Source organism: Maniola hyperantus, chromosome 20 (genome assembly GCF_902806685.2).
Source record: "Maniola hyperantus chromosome 20, iAphHyp1.2, whole genome shotgun sequence".
NCBI lineage: Eukaryota > Metazoa > Arthropoda > Insecta > Lepidoptera > Nymphalidae > Maniola > Maniola hyperantus.
In genome coordinates, this window is record NC_048555.1 from 10221472 (window position 1) to 10247628 (window position 26157).

A 26157-nucleotide genomic window follows, 5' to 3' on the forward strand; every position below is an offset into this window, starting at 1 on the left:
CTCAGACTTAGCTCGACAGATGGCACTAGTAGTAAGTTTTGTTGCCAACCACGCGCAACAGGTGGCACTACTTGTAAATTTTGTGGCCGGTCAGCAGTGTGACCGTTTGTGGCAGATTTCTGCCATTTGGGCAGATTTGGCTCCTAAATTTTAACTCTGGCAGAAAAAGCTGACGATTTAACAAAGTGGTAGATTGTGGCAGATTTCAAGGAAATCCTTATTATTCTATCGCCCCACTTATCTAATCTTATTATTTTTCTAATCTATCGCCACACTCACACACACACAGTTTAAGTATCAATTATTAATCTTGGCAATCTATTTTCGTCCTTATTCAAGCAATTAGCAAGGAGTGAAATGTAAAAATTCTTAAATGTGATGGATGAATGCAATAAAAAAAATATATGAAAAGACATTGCTATGCTAGGAGAGTCAGACTCAGAATAATATTAATAATTAATTAAAAAGCAAATTCGTAACGTTTTTTTCTTTTTAAAAATTACACGGTAATTTACACGGTATTCTTTTAGCTCATCCACCGTAATTTAATCATGAAACACCGTATTTTTAACCTTACAACACGGTAATTCTTGAATTACATATGGAAACACTGGCACAGTCACAAATTGTCAAGTCTGTGGTCTGTGTCTATTAAAAATTATTTATTTTCAACCACTTTTTTCCGAGGTTTTCCATTATCTCAAGGTATTTATGTGATATTTTCCAACGACTTAACTTTGTTAGTTGGATTTTGGTGATTCTGTTATAGTGAAGTGACTTGTGCTTTATTTTGAACTCTGACAACTCTACCGAGAAACTTTCTTTATTTCTTTGTACCTCTTTCAAGCTATTCGAAACTGCAAAGTATGGATTTACAGTGCATTGTGCTGATCTGGATGTGATGGAAAAAGCCATAAAACAAGAAAAAAGAAGAGCTCTATAAGTACCTAACTAATATAACCCCGACTACGTTTCTCGGACTACGATTTGCTGTAATAACAGAAAAAAAGTGTGTGCCCAGTTATAAAAATAAATAAAAGATTATTACCTTATTTGTGTTTTATTGAAATTAACCATAGAAAAATAGAAATAAAAGAAAATTTAAAACCTATATATAGGTACCTACCTATCTAGGTAGCGTATGTACTGTACCTATAGGGATTAGTATATATAGCAGATCCTGTAGTTGCAACTCAGCTCAATAGATGGCGTTACCAAAAAATAGGGACTGATGACTCTATACCCGTATATTCAATGTACTCTGTGGTTCCGATTTTCGCCACGCGCCGAGGTAGCCTTGTCGCACTGTATTAAGTCTGTGACTTGGATGAATGATTACTACTATCTCTGTGGTCTGTGACTTAAAATTTTACGAAATTTCAAGTTTGACTTTGACATCTGTCAAGAATTGTCAAGAAAAAATCTAAAAATCCACGATTCACAAAGTTAATAATCGTGACTTTCAATAATTCTGTGCAATTTGTGAACCCAACAATATTGTTTACTTTCATTTCAAAACCTACTAATAATTTGGGAAAACATGCCGAAGGTTTCAGGTAATTATTATAGTTTGTGAGTTACTAAATTGCTAATTCATTCAAACTTTTTTAGGTTAGAATTGTTTTCGAAATCCGAGGTTCAAATATTATTCTCTGGTTTTTTGTAAACACACGTTCGTAGTTATTAAAATAATCTAGCCTTTTAACTTACAGTTTTTTTTGTACTGCTATGAAATGTTACTTTTTGACAAAAAAGTATCTATTTTACTTAAACGCCTTTGTCACAAATACCGGCGTTCTATAACGTCGGTTAATTATTAAAGTTTGTTTAAATTAACATTTTCCGTGTGACCTTTTGTGTTTTATCGAAGTAAAATATCTTCTGACGTCATTAGACTGACTTGTTTATTTATTGTGAGAGAGATTCTATCCTATAAAGCTAATTTTAAAAAGGTGTGTATAAGTATATGTGTTCCATTTTTACTGTAGGTATAGGTAAGAATGAAATACGTCATCATTTTGTAGTAGTATTTGATAGTAGATCAATAAACTGGCTTAGAATGAAATTAATAAATTATTGTTTATTCTGTATTTACTTGTCTTAGATTAAACATAATATTATGATGCTCATGACTGTGTTCATTTAGATAGAGGTTCTTTTAAAAGTCCTGTGGGAACTTGTTAATTATCCAGGATAAAAGCTATCTCTATACTAAATTTCATCAAAATTGGTTATGCAAAAGAGCTGTGAAAAGCAGATTGACAGACATACTTTCGTATTTTTAATATGTACTTGATATGAATTAGTAAAGCAATTGTAAACCAAAATCTATGTGGCTACAGGTAGTGGTGCAATCATAACTATTTCTTATTTACTTACTATACCTACAAGCGAGACTCAATTGCTAAGAAAAGTTCATCATCATCATCATGATCAGCCCAATGTCGTCTCACTACAAAGCATGGGTCCCGTCTCAGACTGAGAAGGGTTTTGACCATAGTCTACCACGCTGGCTATGTGCAGATTGGTAGACTTCACACACCTTAGAGAACATTATGGAGCACTCTCAGGTATGCAGGTTTTCTCACGATGTTTTCCTTCGCCTTTACAGTGTGACATTTAATTACTTAAAATGCACATAATTCTAAAACTCATAAAAATTTGAGGTGCATGCCCGGGATAAAACCCCTGACCTCCGATTAAAAGGCAGACATTCTAACCACTAGACTGTCACAGCTTTTTTTAGATGTATAGTAATAACAAATTCACTATTAGAGGTTATTTCATTACAGTAAGGTGCAATTTTAATTGTACACAATAGTGATAATAAAACATGTCCTATAGTTACAAGAGTACTTGTTATTTTGGGCACTTTTTGACCATAATTATAGGTCTTACTAGTATAGTAAATGAGTGCTATTTCTGTCTTCCTTCCTCTTACAGTGAAGGTGAAATGGGGGAAGGAGATGTACCCCGATGTGGAGGTGAACACGGAAGATGAGCCGGTTGTGTTCAAGGCACAGATATTTGCCTTGACTGGGGTTCAACCAGAGAGGCAGAAGGTTGTCTGCAAGGGAGTTACTCTGCGGGATGACAGCTGGGCTAATTTCAAGTTGTCAAATGTAAGTAGTATACTAGTACAGTATGACAAGGCTCTCTTGGCGCTTGAATGACATTGACAGGGGGCACTGTTAGAGAACAAAGGCTTAGAATATTCAAACAAGAACAAGGGGACACTTGACGGCAATGTTAGTTCCGATTTCCACGCGCCAAGATAGCCTTGACACACTATTACTACTGGATTCTTACCAAAGGTGGTTTTCTGAAAAAAGCCAGGTTTAACAACCCCAAAAAATTCAGTTCAAGATTAGCTAAAAGTGAATAAAAAAATGTACTTTATGCAAATGAGCTCAGTGGCTATCATTCAGTGTTAGACACTAAGCTAGCGAATCACCCAGCTGGAAAGTGACACTGACATAGGCTACTTTTTAGGATTCCGTACCTTAAAAGGAAAAAAGGGAAGGTGTGTCTGTCAAGAAACCTATAGGGTACTTCCCGTTGATCTAAAATCATGAAATTTGGCTGGTAGGTAGGTTTTATAGCACACGTAAAAGGAAAAATCCGAAATTCTGGTTACATCACAAAAAAAAAATTCAAATGTGTTTATGAAAAAATAATTAGTATTTTCAACTTTCAAAGTAAGATTCCTATATTAAGTGGGGTATAATATGAAAGAGCTTTAAACATATAGTCTAAAACAGATTTTTATTTATTTAAATGTTGAAAAAATCTGACTAGTACAGAACCGTCGGTGCGCGAGTCTGACTCGCACTTGGCCGATTTTTTCCTAGAAAGTTCCCACAGGATTTTTGAAAATATTAATCTATGCAACAAAGTCAGGGGCATCATCAGTAAGGAATACATACATATAGACAAAAATACGTAGAACTATAATTAGCATCTTGGTGCTAGAATGGCGACCTCGCACCGCAAGACGCAGTGTTAGAAGACCCCCCACTAGGTGGACAGACAACATCAGACGAGTCGCAGGGAGCCGCTGGATCCACACGGCGCAAGACCGTGGCGTGTGGAAGTCCCTACAAGAGACCTATGTCCAGCAGTGGACGTCTATTGGTTGATGATGATGATGATGATGATGATGATGATAATTAGCATAAATCATAGACTATAAAAAAAAACTTTTATTCCAGAATGCACTGGTACTAGTGATGGGCAGCAAAGAGGAGGATGTGCCAGCGGCTCCCGCGGAACAAACTCGCTTTGTTGAGGACATGAACGAGTCCGAGTTGGCTTCAGCTGTAAGTACTATTTTATCATTTCCAGCAACTTTATTGTTATAAGTCCCGCAAACTGCTATTGCGCTGGAACCATGTCTCATTAACATCGAAATGACTCATTTGACGTAATATTTAAGTAAAAATATACCATCAGCTCGAAACTTCAGTCTAGTGCTGACGTCACTAAAATCGCGGCCACGCGTATTAGTAATTTGTGGGACTTTTGAATTTTGGAACAAAATGACAGAGAATAAGAATACACTTAAAAAAGCAGAGAGTGTCCTTATCACTAAAATTTTTTGAAGAGAGCTTACCAATTTCATAAGGTCAATAATTAATTATTATTCTCTCATAGATAATGCAATTTTTGTTTAAATTACAGAAGATAATTCTAACCGCATAAGTTGGAGGGATTAAACTCCCTTATTTGTAAATATTTCAAGTATTTCTCTAATAGATGCCCACAACTTCTTTGTGAGCATTTAGGTTTTTAAAACTCCTAGGGGAATTATTTAATTTTCTGGGATCCTATTCTATCTTTCAGAATGTGCTTCTATCTGTGCCAAAGTGCCAAACATTCAGATTGTTTTTAATATTGGGCAATTTACTATAGATATATTTTACGATAGATATATTTTCGCATTTTTATCTATATTTTCGCCATATTTTACTGACTGACTGATCTATCAACGCACAGCTCAAACCACTGGACAGATAGGGCTGAAATTTAGCATGCAGATAGCTATTATGACGTAGGCATCAGCGCCATCAGCTAAGAAAGGATTTTTAAAAATTTAATAAAATAGGAGTTTTAAATTTGTGTAGTCCACATTAACGAACTCGCGGGAATAAGCTAGTGTTAATATAGTATGGATTTTTATGAGTATGAGAGTAGAATCTTTGAAGCTACTTTTAATAATTTAGGGTAAGCCTAACTAAATCTTTTTTTCTTCGAAACGTTTTTTTTGCAGCTTGATCTTCCAGAAGGTCTGATCAATTTGGGAAACACTTGCTACATGAATGCCACAGTACAATGCCTTAAGACGGTCCCTGAATTAAAGAATGCTCTCCTCAACTATGACAAATGTGAGTTTCTCTGACTCATAATATTATTGCTTGTCACATGTTTGTCCTTTGATTAGTGTCCAAAAACAGTGCCAAATGGGGGTGTGCTAATTGAAAGGTGATTACCTAACATACTGATTGTTCATAAAACAGATTTGGATGCAAACCAGCTATTTTTTACATGAAGGTGAATCTGGCACATTTCCGTTCCGGCAATTTCTAATGGATCTGGTGCAGATCTGCCAAGTATAAATAGTCTACCATGCTGCGCAGATTGGCAGACTTCACACACCATTGAGATCATAACCTGAGATTTCTCAGACATGCAGGTTTCCTCACCATATTTTCCATCATCGTTAATGCAAGTGATATTTAATTACTTAAAACGTACATAACTCCCAAAAGTTAGAGGTGTCCGCGATTGAACCCCTGACCTACGATTAGGAGGCGGACGTCCTAACCACTATAGGCTATCACAGCTGGATGTTTTACTCAGGCGCCTCAAATGATGTTGTCAATAGCGTCCGGCGGCGGCACCGCGGGCGGGCTGACGGCGGCGCTGAGCGAGACGATGCGCGCGCTAGAGAGCGGCGGTGCGGGTGCGTGCGCCGCGGCGGCCGCGCGCCTGCTGCACGCGCTGCACGCCGCCGCGCCACGCCTGGCTGAGCGCGGAGCGGGCGGGCAGCTCGCGCAGCAGGACGCCTCCGAGTGCTGGACGGAGATCGTGCGCGCGCTCACCATGAGGCTGCCCATCGCGCCCGAACCTGACAGGTGAATATCATCTTCAAATGATTCAATCTTTGTTGTACCTATTCTTCTTCCTTTGTAACCTCTTCAACTGTCAAAGGGTAGAGATTTTGTACAAATAAAAGAGACAGTGCGCGTGCTGCACGTCGCGGCGTCGTGCCTGTCCGAGCACGGCGTGCAGCAATACACCTTCGAGTGCTGGACGGCGCGGCGCCGAACTTGATAGATGACTAAATAGATTTTTTTGTGCTTATTAAACCCCTTTGAAAAATAATGAGCGCTTTTGATTTTTTGTTTAATAGGTAATCAGTCACTTTTACAGGGACTGATAGAATTTGATTTGATGGCGATACAAAAATCTTGAAGATAGTTTGTTCATACTTGAATGGGCATTGTCTTTTGTTGTCAATTAATTATGTAAGCTACTTGCGTGAGTGAACCTTACAGGTGTAATCGCGGCGTTACTAACCACCGCAAAATTATTTCAGTAAATCCTTGGTAGAACAATACTTTGGTGGGACATTGGACGTGGAATTGGTTTGCAGTGAGGCAGATGAGCCTCCCACAAAATCAGCAGAATCTTTCCTTCAGCTTTCTTGCTTCATCTCACAGGATGTCAAGTATTTGCAGTCTGGACTACGATCTGTAAGTACATCCTTCTTCTTTATCAATCCATCGCCGGCACACTACTGAACACGAGTCTCATCTAAGAGATAGAAGGGTTTGGCTATAGCCACCACGCTGGCCAAGTGTGGATTCGCAGACTTCGCACACCTTTGAGAACATTATGGAGAACTCTAAGGCATGCAGGTTTCCTTACATTGTCTTTAACCATTACAGCTGCAAATTATATTTAATATCTTAAAACGCACATAACTCCGCAAGTTAGACGTGCTCGGAATCGAACTTCCGATTCCGAGGAGGGAAAAGAAAAAGAGGGAGAGGGCGTTGTATTAACCACTAGGTTATTGTGGCATTACTACCATTATATACCATTGTATATTTTAGTTAATCATAATATTACTTTTGGTACAAAAACAACAATAATTTTGTTACAGAAAATGGCAGAACAAATAACAAAGATGTCAGAAACTTTAGGAAGAGATGCAGTCTACACGAAAACTGTAAATGTCACAAACCTTATTTTTTATTGCCTACTTGTTACTGACAAAGATTACATTAAAATATGATCACAAAACATTCAAATTCTTAATTTTGCAGAAAGATTTTACACATTAAGTTGTTTGCTTTAATAAGAGGTATGCAAAAACTTACTCCTACAAAATATAAACTTAAACTGCAAATCACAATATTTGATGTAGAATTTTTTTTTAATAAATATTGGTACTGATTCTGAGCACAACCTAATTTTAGAGTATTCACATCCTCTTCTTACTAATGTAACATGAACAGTTTTAAATTGAATTTTTAGATGGTAGAACCGGTGATTTAAGCGCACAGTGGCGAGCCTACTGTTTAAATTTGTAGGGTGCACTAAAATTTAGTCTTTAAATGTCAAATTCATGTTCTGTCCCTTTTTAGCATTGTTAAAAAGAAAAGGATGCAGATACTCGCAGAATAGGCGCACGCTATATAAAGTTTAGAGAAAGACAACAGAATCAGTGCCACTGTTACTTTTTACAGAGTAAAATCAGTCGCTTGCCAGCATATCTGACAGTGCAGTTCGTGCGGTTCTACTTCAAGGAAAAGGAATCCATTAACGCAAAGATCCTGAAGGATGTGAAGTTTCCACTGGAATTGGACGTCTATGAGCTATGTACGCCCGAGCTTCAGGAACGATTGACACCTATGAGAAATAAGTTTAAGGTAACCTATAGTATATATATAGTAGCGACCTCGTACTGAAATGCTCAGCGTCGGAAGACCCACCACTAGGTGCATAGACGACACCAAAAGAGTTGCAGGGAGCCACTGGATTCAGGCGGCGCAAGACCGTGGCGTGTGGAAGCCCCTACAAGAAACCTATGTCCAGCAGTGGACGTCCATTGGTTGATGATGATAGTATCTTATCCTGGGGTGCTAGAATGGCGACCTCGCACTGAAAAGCTCAGCGGTGGAAAATCCGCCACTAGGTGCATAGACGACACCAAAAAAGTTGCAGGGAGCAGTTGAATTCAGATGGCGCAAGACATGTGGAAGTCCCTGCAGGAAATCCATGTCCAGCAGTGGACGTCTATCGGTTGACGATGATTATGATCATTGTATCTCTAAAAGTAATGCGTTTAGTGTAGTAAGTATTAGTCAAGGAATGTTGTAAAAATGATAGCATCATCATATGAAAGGGACAACATGTTTAATTTGCTATATACACATATATGGTACTTATGGCCAACTTTCCTACAACTGAATATGCAAAAAAACAACCAGACTATACAAAGCAAATGAAAATTGAAATAACATAGTTTATTTTTCAATTCCAAACCTAAAAAGTATATTTAAGATACTAAGTAAGTAAGTAAGAAGATAAAGCATTGTGATAAAAATAATAATTTTATCCTTGTTTTAGGAATTAGAAGATGCATCAATTGAGTCTTCTTTAAATACAAAGAACAAGAGCCACGGTGACGGCAAAAAAGATTCCAAGAGAAAAGCTATTTTACCATATTGGTTTAGTGAAGGTAATTTCCTTTTATGAATGAAATGAAAATGAAGTGAAAATGAAAGTAAAATGAAGTGAAAGTGAAATGGAACGTAAAGTGAAAAGTAAATTGTTCACTTTTTTCACCAGATATTGGCAGCAACAATAGTGGATACTATCGTCTCCAAGCAGTGCTCACCCACAGAGGCCGCTCGTCATCCTCCGGTCACTATGTAGCGTGGGTGTCACGCGGTGACAGCTGGCTGCGCTGCGATGATGACACCGTCACGCCTGTCACTGAGGAGGAGGTGCTCAAGCTCAGCGGCGGAGGTGAGGACAATATTATACAGTGACAGTAACTGCTGAGCCAGTCATAGTGCATACTTTTCACTTCTATGCAATTGTGCAAGAGAGAGCGCCCTATGTTATCACGATAGTGCTCAGTGTAAAGCTAGTCTTAACTCGTCCGTTCCTAACTTGCAGGCGATTGGCATTGCGCGTACCTGCTTCTCTACGGACCTAAAATACTCGAGATCCCTCAGGAGGATGTTGAAGAGCCAATGGTGACAGACGTGACCAACGAGCCGGCCGGCGACCCGCCCACCGCGCTCGCGTAACCACTCTGCCCTGACCCGCGTCTCGGTACCACGCTCTAGGAATGAGGGATCAAGTCTGCCTAGTTGATGATCTACAGTTGGCGTCAGGAAAAAAGAACTCTGACCCTTCTTAGAATAGAATTTTTTAAAGATTTTTTATTTAAATAATCTTTGACAAAGTGCTTTCGTATCGTAAAGGAAATCTACCACTCGTTAATAATGCTTTAATACCGAAATAAACCTGCGCAGTGAGCGATTTGATGCATCCGCTCCAATGTGGTCTAGATTTTTTCTTGACGCAATTGTAAACTAGTTCGATACTAAAGTAATTTGCATTGATATTTATACTTTTTGGCGTGATAAAGTCTACCTAGCGTCGATGTAAGCCTCTACTTGTGATATCTCTTCAGAACATATGATTTACGAACTACCCTCATACAGATTTTCTTAAATAAGTAGAATTAACCACTCTGCTCGGAACTACGTCTCGGTACCACGCTCTAGGAATGAGGGATCAAGTCTGCCTAGTTGATGATGTACAGTTGGCATCACGTAAAAAGAACTCTGACCTAATAGAATTTTAAAGATTTTTTAAATAAACATTTGACAAAGTAAAGGCAATCCACCACTCGTTCGAATTGCCTTTACTACCGAAATAAACTTGTGCAGTGGGTGATTTGACGCATCCCCTCCAATGTGGTCTAGAACTCATTTCACTTGAAGCCAACTATTGTAAGTTAGTTCGATACGTAACTAATTTGCATTGATATTTTATACTTTTTGTCGTCCCTTCTTGTGATATTCCTTAAAAAGTTATAATTCTCAAACTACCCTCACACAGTTTAGGAAGTATTAAAAAACCACAAACTCGGTGGATCTAGTCTGCATCGGTTATTTGAAAACAATTTTTGGTCCTTGTATAAAAACTTAAGCCGTGGTTTAAACTGGCGTTAAACTGCACCTCGATTGCGGGAAACCTGCATCAATCATTATTACAATCTCAATTGTTCTGATTGGCTGAATTTGTGCAACAATGCATTGTAGCTAATAGTAAGCGAGCGTCAACCAATCAAAAGTGATTGCGATCGTGACTTTGTAGCTGTCATTCTCCCGCAATCGCGCAGCTGGTACAGTATGGGGTTCAGGCGCGCGCTAAGTCTGTCAGACTTAGCGCGCGCCTGAACCATTTGTAAAAAGCATTATGATTATAGTTCGGCTTCACCATCGGGATTTGGCAAATGGTTCGTGATATCAATCGCGTGCCGAACAGTAGCGCTAGCCCGAAAGGTTGGCGGGTGTCTATATTTCGCGACAGGTTGAGACGGCAATGGGAGTATGAGGCGGGTGGACGCCCAGCACACCCGCACGTCACCCACGCTCGCACGCGCCGAATTAGCACAGAGGCTGTGTGGGTGTGCGGGGCGTTCCCTCCCCGATTGCCATTTCAACCCGTCGCGTACTGTAACGTCTTAATAGTTATCTACATGCCGAGCCTGATCCGTCCAGTAGTTTGAACTGTGTGTTGATAGGTCAGTAGATGTGTAAACCTGATAATGTTTTTAACCTTTTTTTAGCGTTTAAACTATCGTTTTTAACCTTATTTTAATAAATATTAACTGTCCTGACCCTTATCAAAGACGCCTCACTGAACGTCAACGAACGTTGGATAGCGTTGGACTGGTAAAAATCTAAATACACTTCTTGCTCATTCCTATACAAGCCAGTTGAGATAGCTAGATATCCAGGCTAATTGAACGCGTTGGATGGTATTTCTACCGGAACATTGTGTATATTTATTGTGAAAAGAGCATTTAAAACTTTTAAGTAAAATGTTAAGGCCCTAGTACACATTGACACTGCGCACTCGGCAAACGTGACACGTGACAATTTGACAAATATGTCGATTTTGCACTGACCTATTTGTCAGACAATTTTTTATTAAATATGTAGTTGTCGGATTGTCGCCTGTGTCACCTTTTATTTTTGCGTTTATTAAATAGGCAGCAGGACAATGATATTATTTATATGTATTACAAGTAGCACATTTGTACGTCACTGCCTCAGGGTCAATTTGCCGTGTTTGACCAGAGCTGGCCGACTTACCGACTTTGAAGGTTTTCGTACAAACATCACAATATTTTAGCGCAATTCGTTGATACCGTTTACACATTGGCCGGCACTTGTAGTACGCATTTGTCCAATGTGTACTGGAGTATTTAAAGCCGCTTTAATCGGGCACTCTCAAGTAATATTGTCTAAGTTCTGTGTACTAATGTATCGAATTTTATAAGACTAATTATAATAAACAATTAACTCGAAGTTATTCTTATTAATTCTTTTTTGTACTTAGAAATAGCCTTGGATCATCATAATATCCTATATAAGTCCCGCAAATTGCTATTGCGCTGCACGAACATGTCTCATTAACATCGAAATGACTTCAGCCGAAATAAAAATATACCGCTCGAAACTTCAGTCTAGTGCTGACGTCACTAAAATGGCGGCCACGCACATTAACAATTTTCGGGACTTATATCTAAGAATTAAGCTATTATACAGTTGAGACAGCTGGATCAAGTAGACTGTGATCAAGGACCTAGATCACTAGGTATTTATTATTGAGAGCGGTTTTAACATTCGAGGAGATATTTTGAGAAACGCACGAATAGTGTAACCATAAACTCTGTACCATACTAGTACCATAGACTTAGACATCTATTCTCAATAGTCTAGGATTCATCTTCGTGGATAAATCCAAGGTCTATTTTGAAATTTTGACATGAAGATTTTTATAAATTTGACATCTACTCTAGGGGATGAAAATATAATTTATAAAAAATCGATTGATACTATGTAATAAGTGTTTCTTAATTAATGAAAGATTTAAGTGACAATAATACCAAACCAACACATTTATGACCTCATTTATGTAAATAATATTTTGGAAATATATATTATGTTTATCCACTTGTACACGCCAATGTAAATTGTAATGTTCTCAAATTGTTACGAAAATAAATTTGTTAAAAGCTTGCTAGGCTTTCTAGCAGGTTTTGCTTTGGGACATTGCTACTACAAATTATTCTTGAAGGACATATCTTTTTTGGGAGATACCGGTTATTTAATAGGCTTGATGCTAAGTATTTTGTTAGGTAAGTTTGGTGTGAAATCTTTATAACTTAACTTATTTATCGTATGTATGGAACAAGACTAGATATGCTGAAGATGCCAAACTGCGAATCCTCGCGGCTGAGTCGGCTTGGCAGGGCTAATCTAGTAAGCAGCTAGATTCGAGGCAATCTAGGATGGTATTCGCTACACACTGGTCTGCCGTGCACGGAATGCATACTTGCTCCTGCTGACTGATCTAGGATCTGACCTACAATGACCCTACACACGACATGTTTAGGAGGCAATCTATGATTCTCCCCACTTATTTTACCCTAAATCTGCTTTGCCGAAGTGTCGTGTCGCCACCATAAATTACAGATCTTTTCTTTGTTGGGCTTTTTTTTAGGTGCAATTCAATGTAATAACTCCCTGAAAAACATGAAAGCCTAGTTAATAACGTAGAGAATTTTCATAGAAAAACTTATTCTCTGTTCAAGAAACTTCGAAGGTTGTTAACATTTTTCTTTGTCAAGGTGTATGTAATGCAGTGTCAATACAAGGTCGATGTATTTCTCTTCTCCTATTTCCAATGTACTGTGGTAAGGCAGGCCGAGGGGTTTTGAAGGCTGTTGTACTGACTTATGTTGTCGCTGGTAAGAATTTTAAACCAAAATAGCTTGGCTTAAAAACGTATTCATCGTTATCGTAACGGTAGCAAATTCTGCTCCTTGATTGGCGGTGAAAAAATGTAAACAGCGAGTTCAACCAATCGAGGGGCAGGATTTGCTTTCGATTACAACAACAAAGAAAATACGTTTTCTTACACAATCGCATGCTGCTGTGATTTGAATTTCTTGTTGCTTTGATTGCTTTCCAAATTAGAGCCGGGACGAGCAAAATTGTATGGAAGCAAAGTTGAAAGTCCCACGTCTTTGCGCCTGCTTCCATGCATTTTTAATGCCTCAAGAAAAATATAGTGCACAGGGGAGCAAGCGCGAGTTTTCTCGGTCATTTAAATGTCACATTTTATCGGATCCCCGCTAAATTGGTTCCTAGCCTAAAAAGGAAGAAGTATATTACCTATCTCACAATTAATGTGCTTGTTACATAGCTAGAGAGCTCGCATGCTATAAAACGCATATTTTAAAGACTTTGCTCAGACTTACGACACTGTTAAAACGAGACAGCGTTATATTGCTGGCATAAATCTGTCTCGCTTTAACTGAAAGTCTGAGCATGCTAACAGTCCAAGTACGTCGTTCTTTAGATCCCGGCATAACTTTTGCTCAATACTTTAAGTTAAACATTTTTTCTCAGGCCCCATAACAAACATGGGTTTGAATGCGAAAGAAGTGGTACGAGTATTTGCATGCAGTACTCAACTGTCTTACAACCTCACCAAAATCAAATACGCCAGAATGTACAAACCGCTGAACAAGGCCCTGCTTAGTTTAAGGAAAGAAGTTGATGGAATAAAGGACGCTATGAGGTAAGTTTTAATGTTGTATTGCTTTTACAAAGTTTGCTAAGTGTTGAGAATTGAGACGCCTTTTAATTTTTTGCTTAAAACTTTTGGTTTCTCTAACTTGCAGACTTGTTTGCCCTCAAAATTCCTTGCTTTTTAGTAGTAATTCAGTCGCTCTGTGTTGTTTAACTAATGGCTGAGGGTTATGCTACCTTTCCATTACTTACACAATAATGTGGTTGAGTTCCACTCTTCGCACAAATTGCTCGCTAATAATTTTTTTGTTGAGAAAACCTCACAGCCATCTATGTAATACTGTAAAACTCATGAGTTTTTGTGTAAAGACGAATTTTCTCAGGGATGATCCCTTTTAAAATAATAATAATAGAAGTCACGTCAAAGCCAAGTATAAGGTTGTGATCACTTTAACTGCTCGGACAACTCTGCTAAAACGTTGGCATAAATCTTTTAACCAGTTTTAACTGAAAGTTAAGTCTGAGCAAAGTCAAAAGTTCTATAGATCTTTGACTAATGCCCCTTTGCCTGATCAACTAACCCTGATTTAACATCTATTGATCAAAATAGGTAAGTATGCATTGTAAGTAGCATATAATGAAATGGAAAATATGTCACTTCAGATCCATTCGTGATGTCATGTCTCCAATAGAGGTTGAAATCGAAGGAATGAACCACTTGCAACAGATGAAGGCAGAAAATGATTTGTCTGATGCTTTGTTTGACATTATTCAACGCTTACAAAAGGGTGCAAAGCAAAATCAGTTCGTAAAATTATACTACAAACTTTAACGTTATTGGTAGAGTAGACTAGCTGAATGCCAACTTCGCGTAGGTTTTAAAATCCCATGGGAACTCTTTGATTCTTCAGGATAAAAAGTAGTCTATCTTACTCTATAGGTCTTTAACTAGGTACCTACCTATATCCATGTAATTAATCACGATGATCTCTTGGCTGCTTGATGGCTCTTTAGCCAAAACGATTGGTTGTGTTGGGGTTTAAAGTTGATTTTCTCTTTTGTTTGGGGGAATACAAAAAAGTGAGCTTTTCATTCAAATTTCTAAAGCCAGTCATTTATTATTGTAATATGTGTTTGTCGAACATGTGGTTTTTAGTTTGGACCTAGCAACGAATGAAAGTCTGCAATATCAGAAAATGTATCTCGATAAAATGGAAATCCGTTGCGAAAACCAGCTGTCCCACACAGTCACTCTATGCTTGAACGCCTTTTCATCGGCTTTCGATGAATGTAACCAGGCGATTCCGCCATATGCTACAATGATTTGCTGGCCTTTAATGTTGCCAAGGGTGTGCAATGTTAAACAATTGCTTGGACCTGGGATATGCAATAGTACAAAACAGGTAACTGTAGTACCTTTTCATGGGTTTCTCGCCGGTTTCTTAATAATACAAGTGTTAGAGTAGGTGACTACCATCGTACAAACTTGGAAAAACCGGTTCTCGGTCAGGTTTAAATGTGTAGAGAGTTTTCTAACCAAGATAATGTCGAACGGCGTACCTTCCTGTAAATATAACTAGGCTATGATATTGATAACTTTTTGGACGTACCTAGTACCTAGTTACGTTGACGTCGTAGTTTTTTATACCAAAATATGTTTTCTTAGCTAAACCCTGGTCTTGGAATATGTTACACGTATTTGAAGAAGGCGAAAAGAGAACTAACATCAAACCTGTCGGATATAAAGCTGCAACATAAAGTAAACTATGAACGAGAGCTTCGTTATGTCCAGGTAATTTAAATGCTGAAATAAAATAGATTTTTTGTTCAAATAAACTTTTTACATGCGCTTTTGAATCGTTAAAAGAATCTAGGTATTTAGGAATTTAGGTAGATGCCACTGGTTCGGAATGCCGTTCCTACTGAGGAGAGCCAGCAAAAAACTCAGTGGTTGCTCTTTTCAAGTATTCAATTTACAATAATATTATGTCATATTGTACAAGTAGGTAATTGCCATCTCGCGTTATTTATGATTATCTTAATTTTTCGGATGCTATCCCTACGACAAACAATTACATGACACTTAAACTTTAAGGACGCAAAGGAAACTGGTGACCGCGTTCTCCACGCGTTTCATGAAAAATTCGTAACCATGGAGTTAGCCATCACGACAGTCAATTTCTGTCTTGCCTTGTTATTCCTTCGTATCGCATACTCTGCGCAGAACTACCACGACATGTACCTGACGAGTATTGATTTCGACAACGTTTACATCACGGGATATTTTAAAAGGATCGATCAAAAGCGGAGGAGGAAAGATAAAGTCACGCTTTTGCCTTTAAAAAAGGTACCCTCATTTTCTATCATTGCCAGCGTAGTAGTAAAGAAGTTAAAATAACTTTGGCAGTTGGCAATTTGGAATTGATTCGGGAGTCAAACTGAAAATCAGAGGATTCTTTGTTTTTATTCAGTAGACAAATGGTTATAGACTAGTAAAACATTCCAATGCATCAGCCTGCATCTCGTCTGCTCTTCTTTTTTGTCCTCTGCTGGACAAAGCCTTTTGCCACCAAATATGGTCCTACCGCCTACGGCCTCATCCACTCTGTTCAGATCAACTTCTTGAGGTCTTCAGTCCAGGGGGCTACAGGCCGTCCTATATTGTGCTACCTATTCATTTGACACGACTAAAATGTTCGTTCTCTTTCTTACTGAAGTGGAAAGAGAAATACATTGCTTTGTAAACGTGCTATACTTGCTAAGAACAGGTAGATAGGCGGCCACTTACCATGATTCGATTTTAGATGGAAAGAAACAGATACATAGACGTACTCTCTACTTATTACTTACTTTCGGAACGCAGCAAACTATTGTGTCAGATCCTCAAAGTTATGCTGGAAGCGGTGACGGCAACGACTTTCGTGATGCTGGACAGATTGTTCTATGAGGCTTTGGATGTCGTAAGAAAGCACGCGATGGAGAGTCAACCGTCATCTGGTGTGCAAGACCTTGATATTAAGGTGTAGTGGTCAAATACTCATTTTTTTGTGAACTAGAGCTTTAAAATAATCCGTACCGTAACTCGAAATCTTCTGATGCTAAAACCTAAGGCAGAACACCTAGACAGATCAAACTTATTGGAAAATCTTATTATGTACATACGATGTGAAGGATTATATTTATAAGTATTTTAAATGATGAGAAAGCTTGGGAATCAAACAGCTTTGGTAGTTCTAATAAGTTTAAGAGATTTTGTTTAGTAGTGATAGTAAAAAAAGGATACCCGGATGAGTTTGTTGTAGGCTCTCAGACGGCACGTTTGGAATCCTCGTAGCTTTAGTTTTTGTAATTAATTATCATCGCTACATCATTATATTACAAATGCAACAATTGACAAACGAAAAGAGTACAATAGTATCCAATTTGAATAAATGATTTGAATTTTGAGATGTAAGGACCGTTCAAGAGATGGGAGTCGCGCAAGGAAGGCACGTGGCCCCGGTACGTTAAAATATCTCTGAGCCTTCCAATAGGTACCTATTATACTGTGCGAGCGGCCGCCTCGAAGGGATTTTTGATGGATAAACTGACTGACTTACCTACATATTAATAGACAGCTGAGTCTAGAAACAGATTTTACATGTAATTTTTCTTTATAACGTAAAGTCCTCTTAAGACGTCCTGTACAACCTTCCTCAGGATATCGGACAGATTAAGGTTACCTGCTAGATTTATCGCTTGTCTACAAACAGTATTTTTGATTCACCAGGTGGAAAGCAAAGGTCTATTATCCAGCATGGTACGTAGAGTGCTCGAAGAAATTAGTTCCAACAAACAATACAAAATGGTTTCCAATGAAATGTGTCTGCCAAGGCCTAGAGCGATGCCCAGCTTGTTTTATTTTAAAATTTACGGTGGATACATATGGATACTTCTGCTGCTTTGCATTAACCCTTATACGTTGAGACTGCGAAGGTACTTACGTCTGCTCCAAAGAGTATAATAATATAGTCTGCTGGTTAATTAAACATTAAAGAAAATCTATACAAACCCCTTCAAATTTTGGTTTGCTGGAGGCATAGACCACCACCTATAGAGACGCCTAATAGCCGGACACCCCCAATCGCCAAGCTTAAGCAGTTGCTTAGTACAAAAGTCGGCCCACGCCCGTTCGGTACCCTCATACCGCACATTGTCTTGATTACGTGAGTTTTGAGTCCACCAATCACAACAAAGCACTATAACGAACCCGTGCTCAGTTAGGTATAGTGAGCCGGTGATGATCGAGATGGTTTAACTAATAAGGTTGCATGTGGCATTGGCTATAAGCTTCCTGAAAAGGCTACAAAATTTCAATAGGCCGAGTAGAATCATTAGATTACCAACTGGATAAAAGGAATATTTCAGACTTGTCTGCAGTTATTTCTACCCCGTACGCGAGAAGCAGCGAATACTACACCTCTACAACGACATTCTGAAGAAGCGTGTTAAAATTGACAAAACATTACGCAGAAAGGCGGTGCAATCTGTGCGAGCTCATTACTTGTCTGGGGAGAACTTGTTGAGTTTGAGGATAAGGTTCCCTCAGATGCTGGGATGGCTCGACGCGTTGCCATTAGCCAGGATGAAGTGTTTGATCTGTGAGGAGACCGCGCCGAAGGACTATGATCGGGGTCGTAGTAAGTTTGTTTCGCCACTTTAAATGAATAAAAGTATTATATTTACTTAAATGTATTCTTGTACCAGCTTTCTGGCACGGTGGTGTGGAAAGGCGTTTAGTTAATTTTAAGTTGTCAAGGAAATAATATTTTCAAATTGGCCTGTTGGAAGGTGCTGCGTCTGTTTGACATTACTGCCAACCGTTCGACAGAATTGGGTTTATAAAATTGCCATTAGGCATTTCCTATGTGTATTCTCTTCTTATTCTGAGAGGAGACCCGCACGCAGTGAAGATTTTCTAAGAACTGTTAGACGGATAAAAACTAGGTGATTGTATTATCTATGGCGCTGCTCTGCAGAGTAGCGAATCTATGGGAAACGTCACTCTAAAATGGCGCGTAAGAAGAGCTGTTTGCTCTTGTGTTGATATAAATAATAATTGCTATGTGAACAGTGAATAAAAAGTATATCAAACTAAAGAATATCAAAGTGGTTTTCATTCTAATAGTACCTAACCGGGTTTCCATATTTGGCCAGAAAGTAGAAAATGAATAATGAAACGTACTTATTCAACAGTCATAAATTTTTAGTTGTAGGAAGGCATGTACTGGGTGGTAGTTGGTACTATTCAAAATTAATCTGATCTTTTTCTTATAGGACCATACACGATACAAGGATGGCATTCGTGTGTGAAAACAAGGTGTCCATTTGTATACTGTGACGAGTGCTGGCACGAGGTAGGGTCACAGTGCCTCGCCTGCGACCCTGCGCTCGCCGAGCTGAGCGACATAGACTCCCTCAGCGATGATAACCCACCACGATATTAATGACTTGACTACATTAGCACTGGAATCCATAGTCAATTAATGCATTGCACACCTAAAGGTTGAATAATATACATCTGAATGATATAAAGAAGCCCCTGTCTTGACTATGAATTTCATAGTGTATGTAATTCCAGTTCAGCTTTACGGTGCTAAGTATATCGCTACTGAAATTGAACAGCGTTTTGATTCCAGTAGTAGGTACGTTACTAAACAATCAACGGAACCAATTGGAAAATTGGACCCAACTAAAAGAAAAATCGACATTCAATTTATTTTAGTAAAAATGACCTAACCCCCGTTCCCGCTTGTCGTTTATCGCTTGGTGTTCCAGTGGCAGCACATTTTGACACACACGAAATCGGTTTCCGCCAAGTATGAATAGCTTCTTATGAAATCTGCCACTGGAACATCCGATAAAAATCCGTGTCCGACAAACGACAAGTGGGAACGGGGTGTAAGACCTTTCTTTTTAACCGTGAAGTTGTCATTTGGACAGGTAGTACCTATCCTCTATCTCTCATTAGGACTTGGTGTGACCTACGTGACAGAGGTTGACACTACGACCCGCTTTCATACGATCCGAGTCCGTGAAAATACGTTCTTTTTTGTTTTGTATGGTGGCTTATGACATTGTCGTAGATAGATAATTGCTGTTAGGCTCACGGATGACGGATAGAACTCGGATGACGGAAGTGCAGTGCGTAATCGCCGTTGGGATTTCAAGGGACCCTTTTTCGTTGAGCTTTTAAGAATCAGTTTTTTTTCTGTTAATGTAAGAATAATCTGATGGAGATTTATTTCTCCGCGTTGCTTGATTTCGCTACCTAGGAAACCTACATAGGTTATACCTACCTATCTTTGATAATGATGAGTGAGATGTAGATTAAATAAAATAAAAGTTTGTTTTTGATAATGTATTTTATTTAAAACAACCCATACTCGAGCTGCTCGCCCACAGTCAAGTTGCTGACGAACTGAATGTTGTCGGCGACCTCGTTGCAGAGCTGCGCAAGGCCGCCCAGCTCGTCGCCCTCCGCTTGTGGACTGAAGTTGTACACTAGCTGAAAACGTGGGTATTTAGTTTGAGTCCCATTTGTTCCATAGAACTTGACGTCATCGGACAATATAAGACAATTTTATCCTAAAATGAAAAAGCAAAATTACCGATAAAAATTCATCGTAAGTGACCCAACCGTCGTTATCAGTGTCAGCCAAATTGAACCTCTCTTTTCTAAACTCCATGGACGTTTCGTCTCCCAAACTCTCTAAAACGGCACAGCTAAGAAACAGAAAGAACAGATAGATACATAATTACTAACTATAACCAATCTGTGACAGAAGTGAACACTAGCTGTGTTCGTTTGCTTCTCCTTGTCCGCATGTGCGCAATCCGAGCATGCGCAGTTGCTTAAACTTGAAGCAAATTTTCACTTATCAAAGACAAGTGACATTTGCTTCAAGTTTAAGCAACTGCGCATGCGCACAAAGAGAAGCAAACGAACACGGCTACTACTTACTAAGAAACGATCAACAAGAAAGCTAGCAATGCATTTGCAGTTATATCTACCAACTAAAAATGCTTAATGACTTGGGTAATTTCGGCGGTTCGATGCAACAAGCCAAGCACTAGTTTAAAAAAAATTGAAACCCTAAACTACGAGTACCTACCTAGACCCACAGACCTCTACCTACCTATCAAAGTTGTGTGTTTGCTTGCGTTAAAAATGAGGGTAGGTCCCATTTGTTCCATAGAACTTGACGTCACCGGACAAAATGAGCCAACTTCATCCTTATTTGTTCCATAGAACTACGTACCTACTAGAATTTCATCTCGAACTTGCTTTTCTTTAACGTCATAACAAACTTTTCTTTTTTCGTGGCGGAATGTCATCAGGATTATTTTTAGGATTTCGTACCCAAAGGGTGCCAACGAGTCCCTAAAAATGATCCTTATGACATTCCACCACGAAAAAAATAAAAGTTTGTTTAGTTTGAATTAAAGAAAGAAAAATCTCAATTGTTCTATGGAACAAATAAGGATAAAATTTTATTATTTTGTCCGATGACGTCAAGTTCTATAGAACAAACGGGACTTACCTAAAATGAAATAACTAACAAATCATCAAATCCAAGCATCCCATTGGACTGGTTGTCGAAGAGCAGGAACAGACTGTGCAGGTTGGCGATGGTGACCTCGTTCCAGCCGGGGAAGCGACGCACCACTTTCTGGATGCTCCACCGACGATCCTGCTCCTTCATCTCCTGGTGTTTTGGTAGGTATAGGTAATTTGTCATTATACCCTGTCAAGTGCTAGCAGGCACGGCTTCTCCTGCTAACTTCACTCACAAAATATATAATGTTGATGAAGTTTCGTAAGCATTTCAATAAGGTACAATAAGTACGCGACAAGTCGAAATGACAATCGGGGAAGGAACACATCCCCCGCGCTAACCTAACAACCTAGATCTAAAAACCTATAGATACTGGCGCATATTCTTAATACATTGACTTTTTGGTGTAAGTGGTCAAATAAGAGGTCACTGGTTGGGACTGGTACGACCACCCTAGTGAGTTTCTTCTTTGATATTTAACTAGAGCCACACGTAGGTAGCTGAATTGAAAGCTTTGAGATTAAACAGCATCACTGTACCTACTTAGTAGGTAGAGTAGAGACTAGAACATCGCATCCATCGACGTGTTCTACAGATGCAGTAGGTAACCATTTACATACTTGGTTATATTGGCGTTGTTCTGCTAGCCTCGTGTAGAACTGGTCGACTAGCTTATCGTAGTCAGTCATGGCTACCTTTTGAACATCTGAAGCTTTCCTCTGAGGTTCTCCTATAATCAATCATCATGATCAACCCATCACCGGCTCACTACAGAGGACAGGTCTCCTCTCAGAGTGAGAAGGGTTTTGGCCATAGTCTACCACGCTGGCCAAGTGCGGATTGGCAGACTTCACACACCTTTGAGAACATTATGGAGAACTCTCAAACATGCAGGTTTCCTCACGATGTTTTCCTTCACCGTTAAAGCAAGTGATATTTTAATTACTTACATAAAAACGCACATAACTCCGAAAAGTTAGAGGTGCGTGCCCGGGATCGAACCCCCGACCTCCGATTAGAAGGAGATCGTCCTAACCACTAGGCTACCACAGCTGATCACTAAAGTTCCGCTTTTGTACCTATAGTACGTGACAGGTCGACATGGCAATCGGGGTAGAAACGCCTACGCGGGTGTGCGTGGCGTCGACCGCCTCATACCCCGATTGTCATGTCGACCTGTCGCGTATTATAAGTACAGAATTTTTCTTGACTCATAAAAGTAGGCCCTCACTGCTTACCCGTGGCCGTGAAATCTTCCTGCCTATAGAAACAGATGGGTTTCCTTTTTACAGGATATTCAAAAAATCTTCCCAAACTTGAGACAAGTGCACTCACGTGGTGACCCATTTTTATTGTTTTTACTTGCTTTTCTAAGGGATTACCTACCTAAGTTATAATATGAATAATTCTATTCTATTTACTTTTGCATTAAAATTGGACAGTTAGTAATGACAAATTGTATGTCAATTTCAAGTCAACGGTCAACCGTCGCGATCAAGGTCGCGATATTCTCTTTGGATATTATTTTTCAAAGTTATATAAGTCCCGCAAATTGCTATTGCGCTGGAGCCATGTCTCACTCATTAACATCGAAATGACGTCATTTTGACCTCAGCCGAAATAAAAATATACCATCAGCTCGAAACTTCAGTCTAGTGCTCACGTCACTAAAATGGCGGCCACGCGCATTAGCAATTTGCGTAACTTATACTCATGTTAACTTTTATGTTAGGTCGCGATTACACCTGTAGGTATGTTATATTCACGTAAGTACAGTCCGCGACAGGTTGAGATGGCAATCGGGGCACGAGGCGGGGTAATGCCCCGCACGTCACCCGCACCGGGGCTGTGCGGGGCGTTACCTCCCGATGTACATCTCGATTCTCGACCTGTCGCGTAATAAAAGCTTACGTAATTAATTGACAACTTTACTAAGGTAGACAGGGTAGATGTGTGTACTTATAAGTGTTTACATTAGTAAAGTCGTAAGTTATCATGTAAGTGTATCCGCGGCACAATCCGCGGTCTACTTACGGCATTTTTAAGTAAATAATTCAGATTAATTTTTAATGAATAAATAAAACTGATTATGCATTCTTGAAAATTACATAAACTGAATTATAAGCAATATGTACGTATCTAAACATCTCTACCAAAATTTTTATACTCAAGTCATGAATGTAAAAGATTTGGCCGTGCTGAACTATATACTTGCGTATACACTAAAACTAGCGTTGTATATTATAGGTGCCTAACAGCTATGATTATTTATTTTAAAAGGAAGTGGATGAAAGGTAAAATAAAAGTCCATTTTTCTATCAATCACTTGATTAATTTTCCATACAAAATTCCATTAAAAATTTCAAAAAATTCATGACATTATATAGCGTCATGCACAGTTGATAAGATTATAAGAATCAAAGTAATATTTATTACCGAAAGGAATAACGTAAATGAAAAATATGGTAGGCAGTAAATTATTCTAAACTAAAATATAGGAACATTTATAAAATATCAGTCTTCTTTTAACAATATTACAGAAGTGTAACATAAGATATATATGCAGATATAAAACGAAAAAGACTGTTGTCGACTTCCTTGCAACAGTAACGGCCAAATTTCTTATATTTAAACGAAAAAGAACTTCCTCCAGGATATTTGGACGCTATTTTAAGTAAAGAAGACAAAAAATCAGTTCATAAGGATACTGCTTATTCTAGTAGACAACAGACTTCTAAAGCGGTGATTAGACCACCATCGCATTAATTCCAATCAGTCTTTAATGTATTACAAGTGAGGTAGATGCGGTTACTTAAACTTTGAACACAACTTACACCAACGTGAGAAGTCTTCTCTGACACAATACCCTAACTAAGTTATAATTATACTTTTTGCGCCAATATATACCCACTTATACGTTATAGATAATAATCAATTTCGAAATCATTCTTCTACATATTGTTGTGAGCCTACCTACGCGCACGGACCGATTTTATCGGGCAGTCAGAACAATGACGATGTGAGAAAGGCCTGTTTTTGACAGCATTGCAAACGCTTATTTCTGGTAGATTGTAAAATATAATTAGATCATCATTCATCAATCAAACGGCCGATAACAAATCGGTTACGTGTCCGCCAACGCTAAAATATGCTAAAGGAAGTGTCTAGATGGCCACAAGCGCTCGTTCTATCGTAAAAAATATACACTCACAAGTTTTTTTGTTAGCTTTTAAAATTTGATTCTTAACGCAAACTATTGAGGTTAAATTTTTAATGAAGTGTCATGCATACTTTTGGTAGCCGGAGCACCTATCCTAATTCCTACCCTAGGGTGTATTTGTAAAGCGCGAAGCCAGAAGCTCGTAAAGGAGGGTCCTGAAAGAGCGAGGCTACGATAACGAGGCTGAGTGGAGCGAAAAGTGAGGTGGCGAGCGAATCGAGCCGGCGACCTTCGTAGCGAAACGAAACTCGAGAAGGTGAGCTGAATGGAGGGGCGACGCGACGCGACGACGGAGCGAATCTTCTGGCGTAGGCTTTAAAATCAGTTAAAAGTTAATAACTTACAGCAGGATAATATTTCTTTTTAACAAATGATCGCTAGCATAGACACTTTCATTGAAAAATTTAAGCTTATCAGTTTGCAGGAACAAATTTTAATATGCGGCCACGAGTTTTTATTGTTCCTTAACAGAAACTATTGCTTCAATTTTTAATGGAACACCACTTGTGGCTGAATAATTTTGTAAATAAAACGACCGCTTGTGGCTGTCGAGACACTTTCAATGCTAAACATAGTTTTATATATAAACGGGGTGTGTCAATGGCTTCTAAACACGTTGGTCCTCGCGCAGAGGACAGGTCGAAACCGACCTGTTTTTCGACGAGGTTCGTATAAAATACTACTACTAGTTACAATACGCTATCATTCATCGCCCCCTTGGATTATGTTCAGAGGTTAGTAATAACATAATTTATAATATTATCTGGATATTGACATATATTATTTGAAAAGTATTATATTAAATATTTTTTACCAAAAAGAATTTCAAATATTTTAGGACCAAAAGCACCGCAACAGAACTTTTCTTATAAATTTTGAAGATATTTAGAGATGAAAAGATTTTTATCCTTAAATTGTAACCAACTGTTCAGGTAGTTTTCTTACATAAAAAAATAGGATAATTGTTACTGTATACTTCCACAATTTAATTAACATTAAATAATATAGTTAAAAAATTCTGTCACAGTATCCTCTTTAGGGGGGATGAATTTTAAAATTACTCTAAGACTAACACAACACAAGCGCTTAGTTAACATTAAAAATATTACAAATAGAATGGCTCAAATACAATTTCCTACAATCTCATAATATTATAATTGTATCATTATGCAGTTTATATTGCGTCTTACCCACGACCTTCTGCACGCACTACCGCTTTCCCCTTTCCAGTTCACAATTATACATCGAATGTTTAAAAAGCTTGTACAAAATTATCGCCACGCATCATTATTTACGCTCTCAATTTTATTGTATCTATCACACACTACAAATTTTACTGCTAGCAACTAGCAGCTTTCACATTGTTCACTTCGTTTACTGGCGATCAAATCATTTGACTTCGTGATTATATCAAAACATTTTTTTATGCGCTGAATTTCGGCTCACTTTTATAAAGTGGTAGCGAGTTAGGTCGGCTACCTAT

The 26157-nt window shown here is 38.6% G+C and overlaps 3 protein-coding genes across 4 annotated transcripts; 2 read left to right on the forward strand and 1 right to left on the reverse strand.

Moving 5' to 3' along the window:
• Positions 1 to 1395: 1395 nt before the first annotated feature.
• Positions 1396 to 10464, forward strand: Usp14 (ubiquitin specific protease 14). The gene is made up of 11 exons (XM_069505585.1): positions 1396 to 1556; positions 2944 to 3122; positions 4212 to 4319; positions 5270 to 5384; positions 5885 to 6134; positions 6599 to 6755; positions 7169 to 7234; positions 7755 to 7937; positions 8638 to 8749; positions 8860 to 9039; positions 9193 to 10464. Exons 1-11 carry the CDS (start codon positions 1541 to 1543, stop codon positions 9324 to 9326), a joined length of 1500 nt encoding a protein of 499 aa, XP_069361686.1. The 5' UTR covers positions 1396 to 1540; the 3' UTR covers positions 9327 to 10464.
• Positions 10465 to 10483: 19 nt separating this feature from the next.
• On the forward strand, positions 10484 to 20212 carry LOC117992012 (protein sneaky-like). 2 transcript variants are annotated; one of them, XM_069505576.1, is made up of 10 exons: positions 10484 to 13069; positions 13734 to 13905; positions 14520 to 14660; positions 15013 to 15259; positions 15523 to 15648; positions 15952 to 16203; positions 16661 to 16876; positions 17626 to 17831; positions 18264 to 18535; positions 19173 to 20212. In XM_069505576.1, exons 1-10 carry the CDS (start codon positions 13006 to 13008, stop codon positions 19340 to 19342), a joined length of 1866 nt encoding a protein of 621 aa, XP_069361677.1. In that variant the 5' UTR covers positions 10484 to 13005; the 3' UTR covers positions 19343 to 20212. The 2 variants fall into 2 exon arrangements, with proteins under 2 accessions (XP_069361677.1, XP_069361678.1); XM_069505577.1 differs by lacking the exon at positions 15952 to 16203.
• Positions 20213 to 20252: 40 nt separating this feature from the next.
• On the reverse strand, positions 20253 to 22808 carry LOC117991842 (neuronal calcium sensor 1-like). The gene is made up of 5 exons (XM_034979479.2): positions 22693 to 22808; positions 22075 to 22184; positions 21459 to 21604; positions 20507 to 20621; positions 20253 to 20403 (listed from the first exon to the last, which is right to left on the reverse strand). Exons 1-5 carry the CDS (start codon positions 22799 to 22801, stop codon positions 20266 to 20268), a joined length of 618 nt encoding a protein of 205 aa, XP_034835370.1. The 5' UTR covers positions 22802 to 22808; the 3' UTR covers positions 20253 to 20265.
• Positions 22809 to 26157: the final 3349 nt, after the last annotated feature.

Bases quoted from the DNA above. Each gene is read 5' to 3' on its own strand.
- Usp14 (XM_069505585.1), top strand. The intron at 6,135-6,598 runs GTGAATATCATC...AAATTATTTCAG, and splicing joins ATCGCGCCCGAACCTGACAG to TAAATCCTTGGTAGAACAAT. The intron at 7,938-8,637 runs GTAACCTATAGT...TCCTTGTTTTAG, and splicing joins CTATGAGAAATAAGTTTAAG to GAATTAGAAGATGCATCAAT.
- LOC117992012 (XM_069505576.1), top strand. From the start codon at position 13,006: ATGTACTGTGGTAAGGCAGGCCGAGGGGTTTTGAAGGCTGTTGTACTG. The intron at 16,204-16,660 runs GTACCCTCATTT...ATTCGATTTTAG, and splicing joins CGCTTTTGCCTTTAAAAAAG to ATGGAAAGAAACAGATACAT. The intron at 18,536-19,172 runs GTAAGTTTGTTT...TTTTTCTTATAG, and splicing joins GGACTATGATCGGGGTCGTA to GACCATACACGATACAAGGA.
- LOC117991842 (XM_034979479.2), bottom strand. From the start codon at position 22,801: ATGGGTCACCACGTGAGTGCACTTGTCTCAAGTTTGGGAAGATTTTTT. The intron at 22,185-22,692 runs GTAAGCAGTGAG...GATTGATTATAG, and splicing joins GGAAGATTTCACGGCCACGG to GAGAACCTCAGAGGAAAGCT. The intron at 21,605-22,074 runs GTATGTAAATGG...CCAAAACACCAG, and splicing joins AACAACGCCAATATAACCAA to GAGATGAAGGAGCAGGATCG.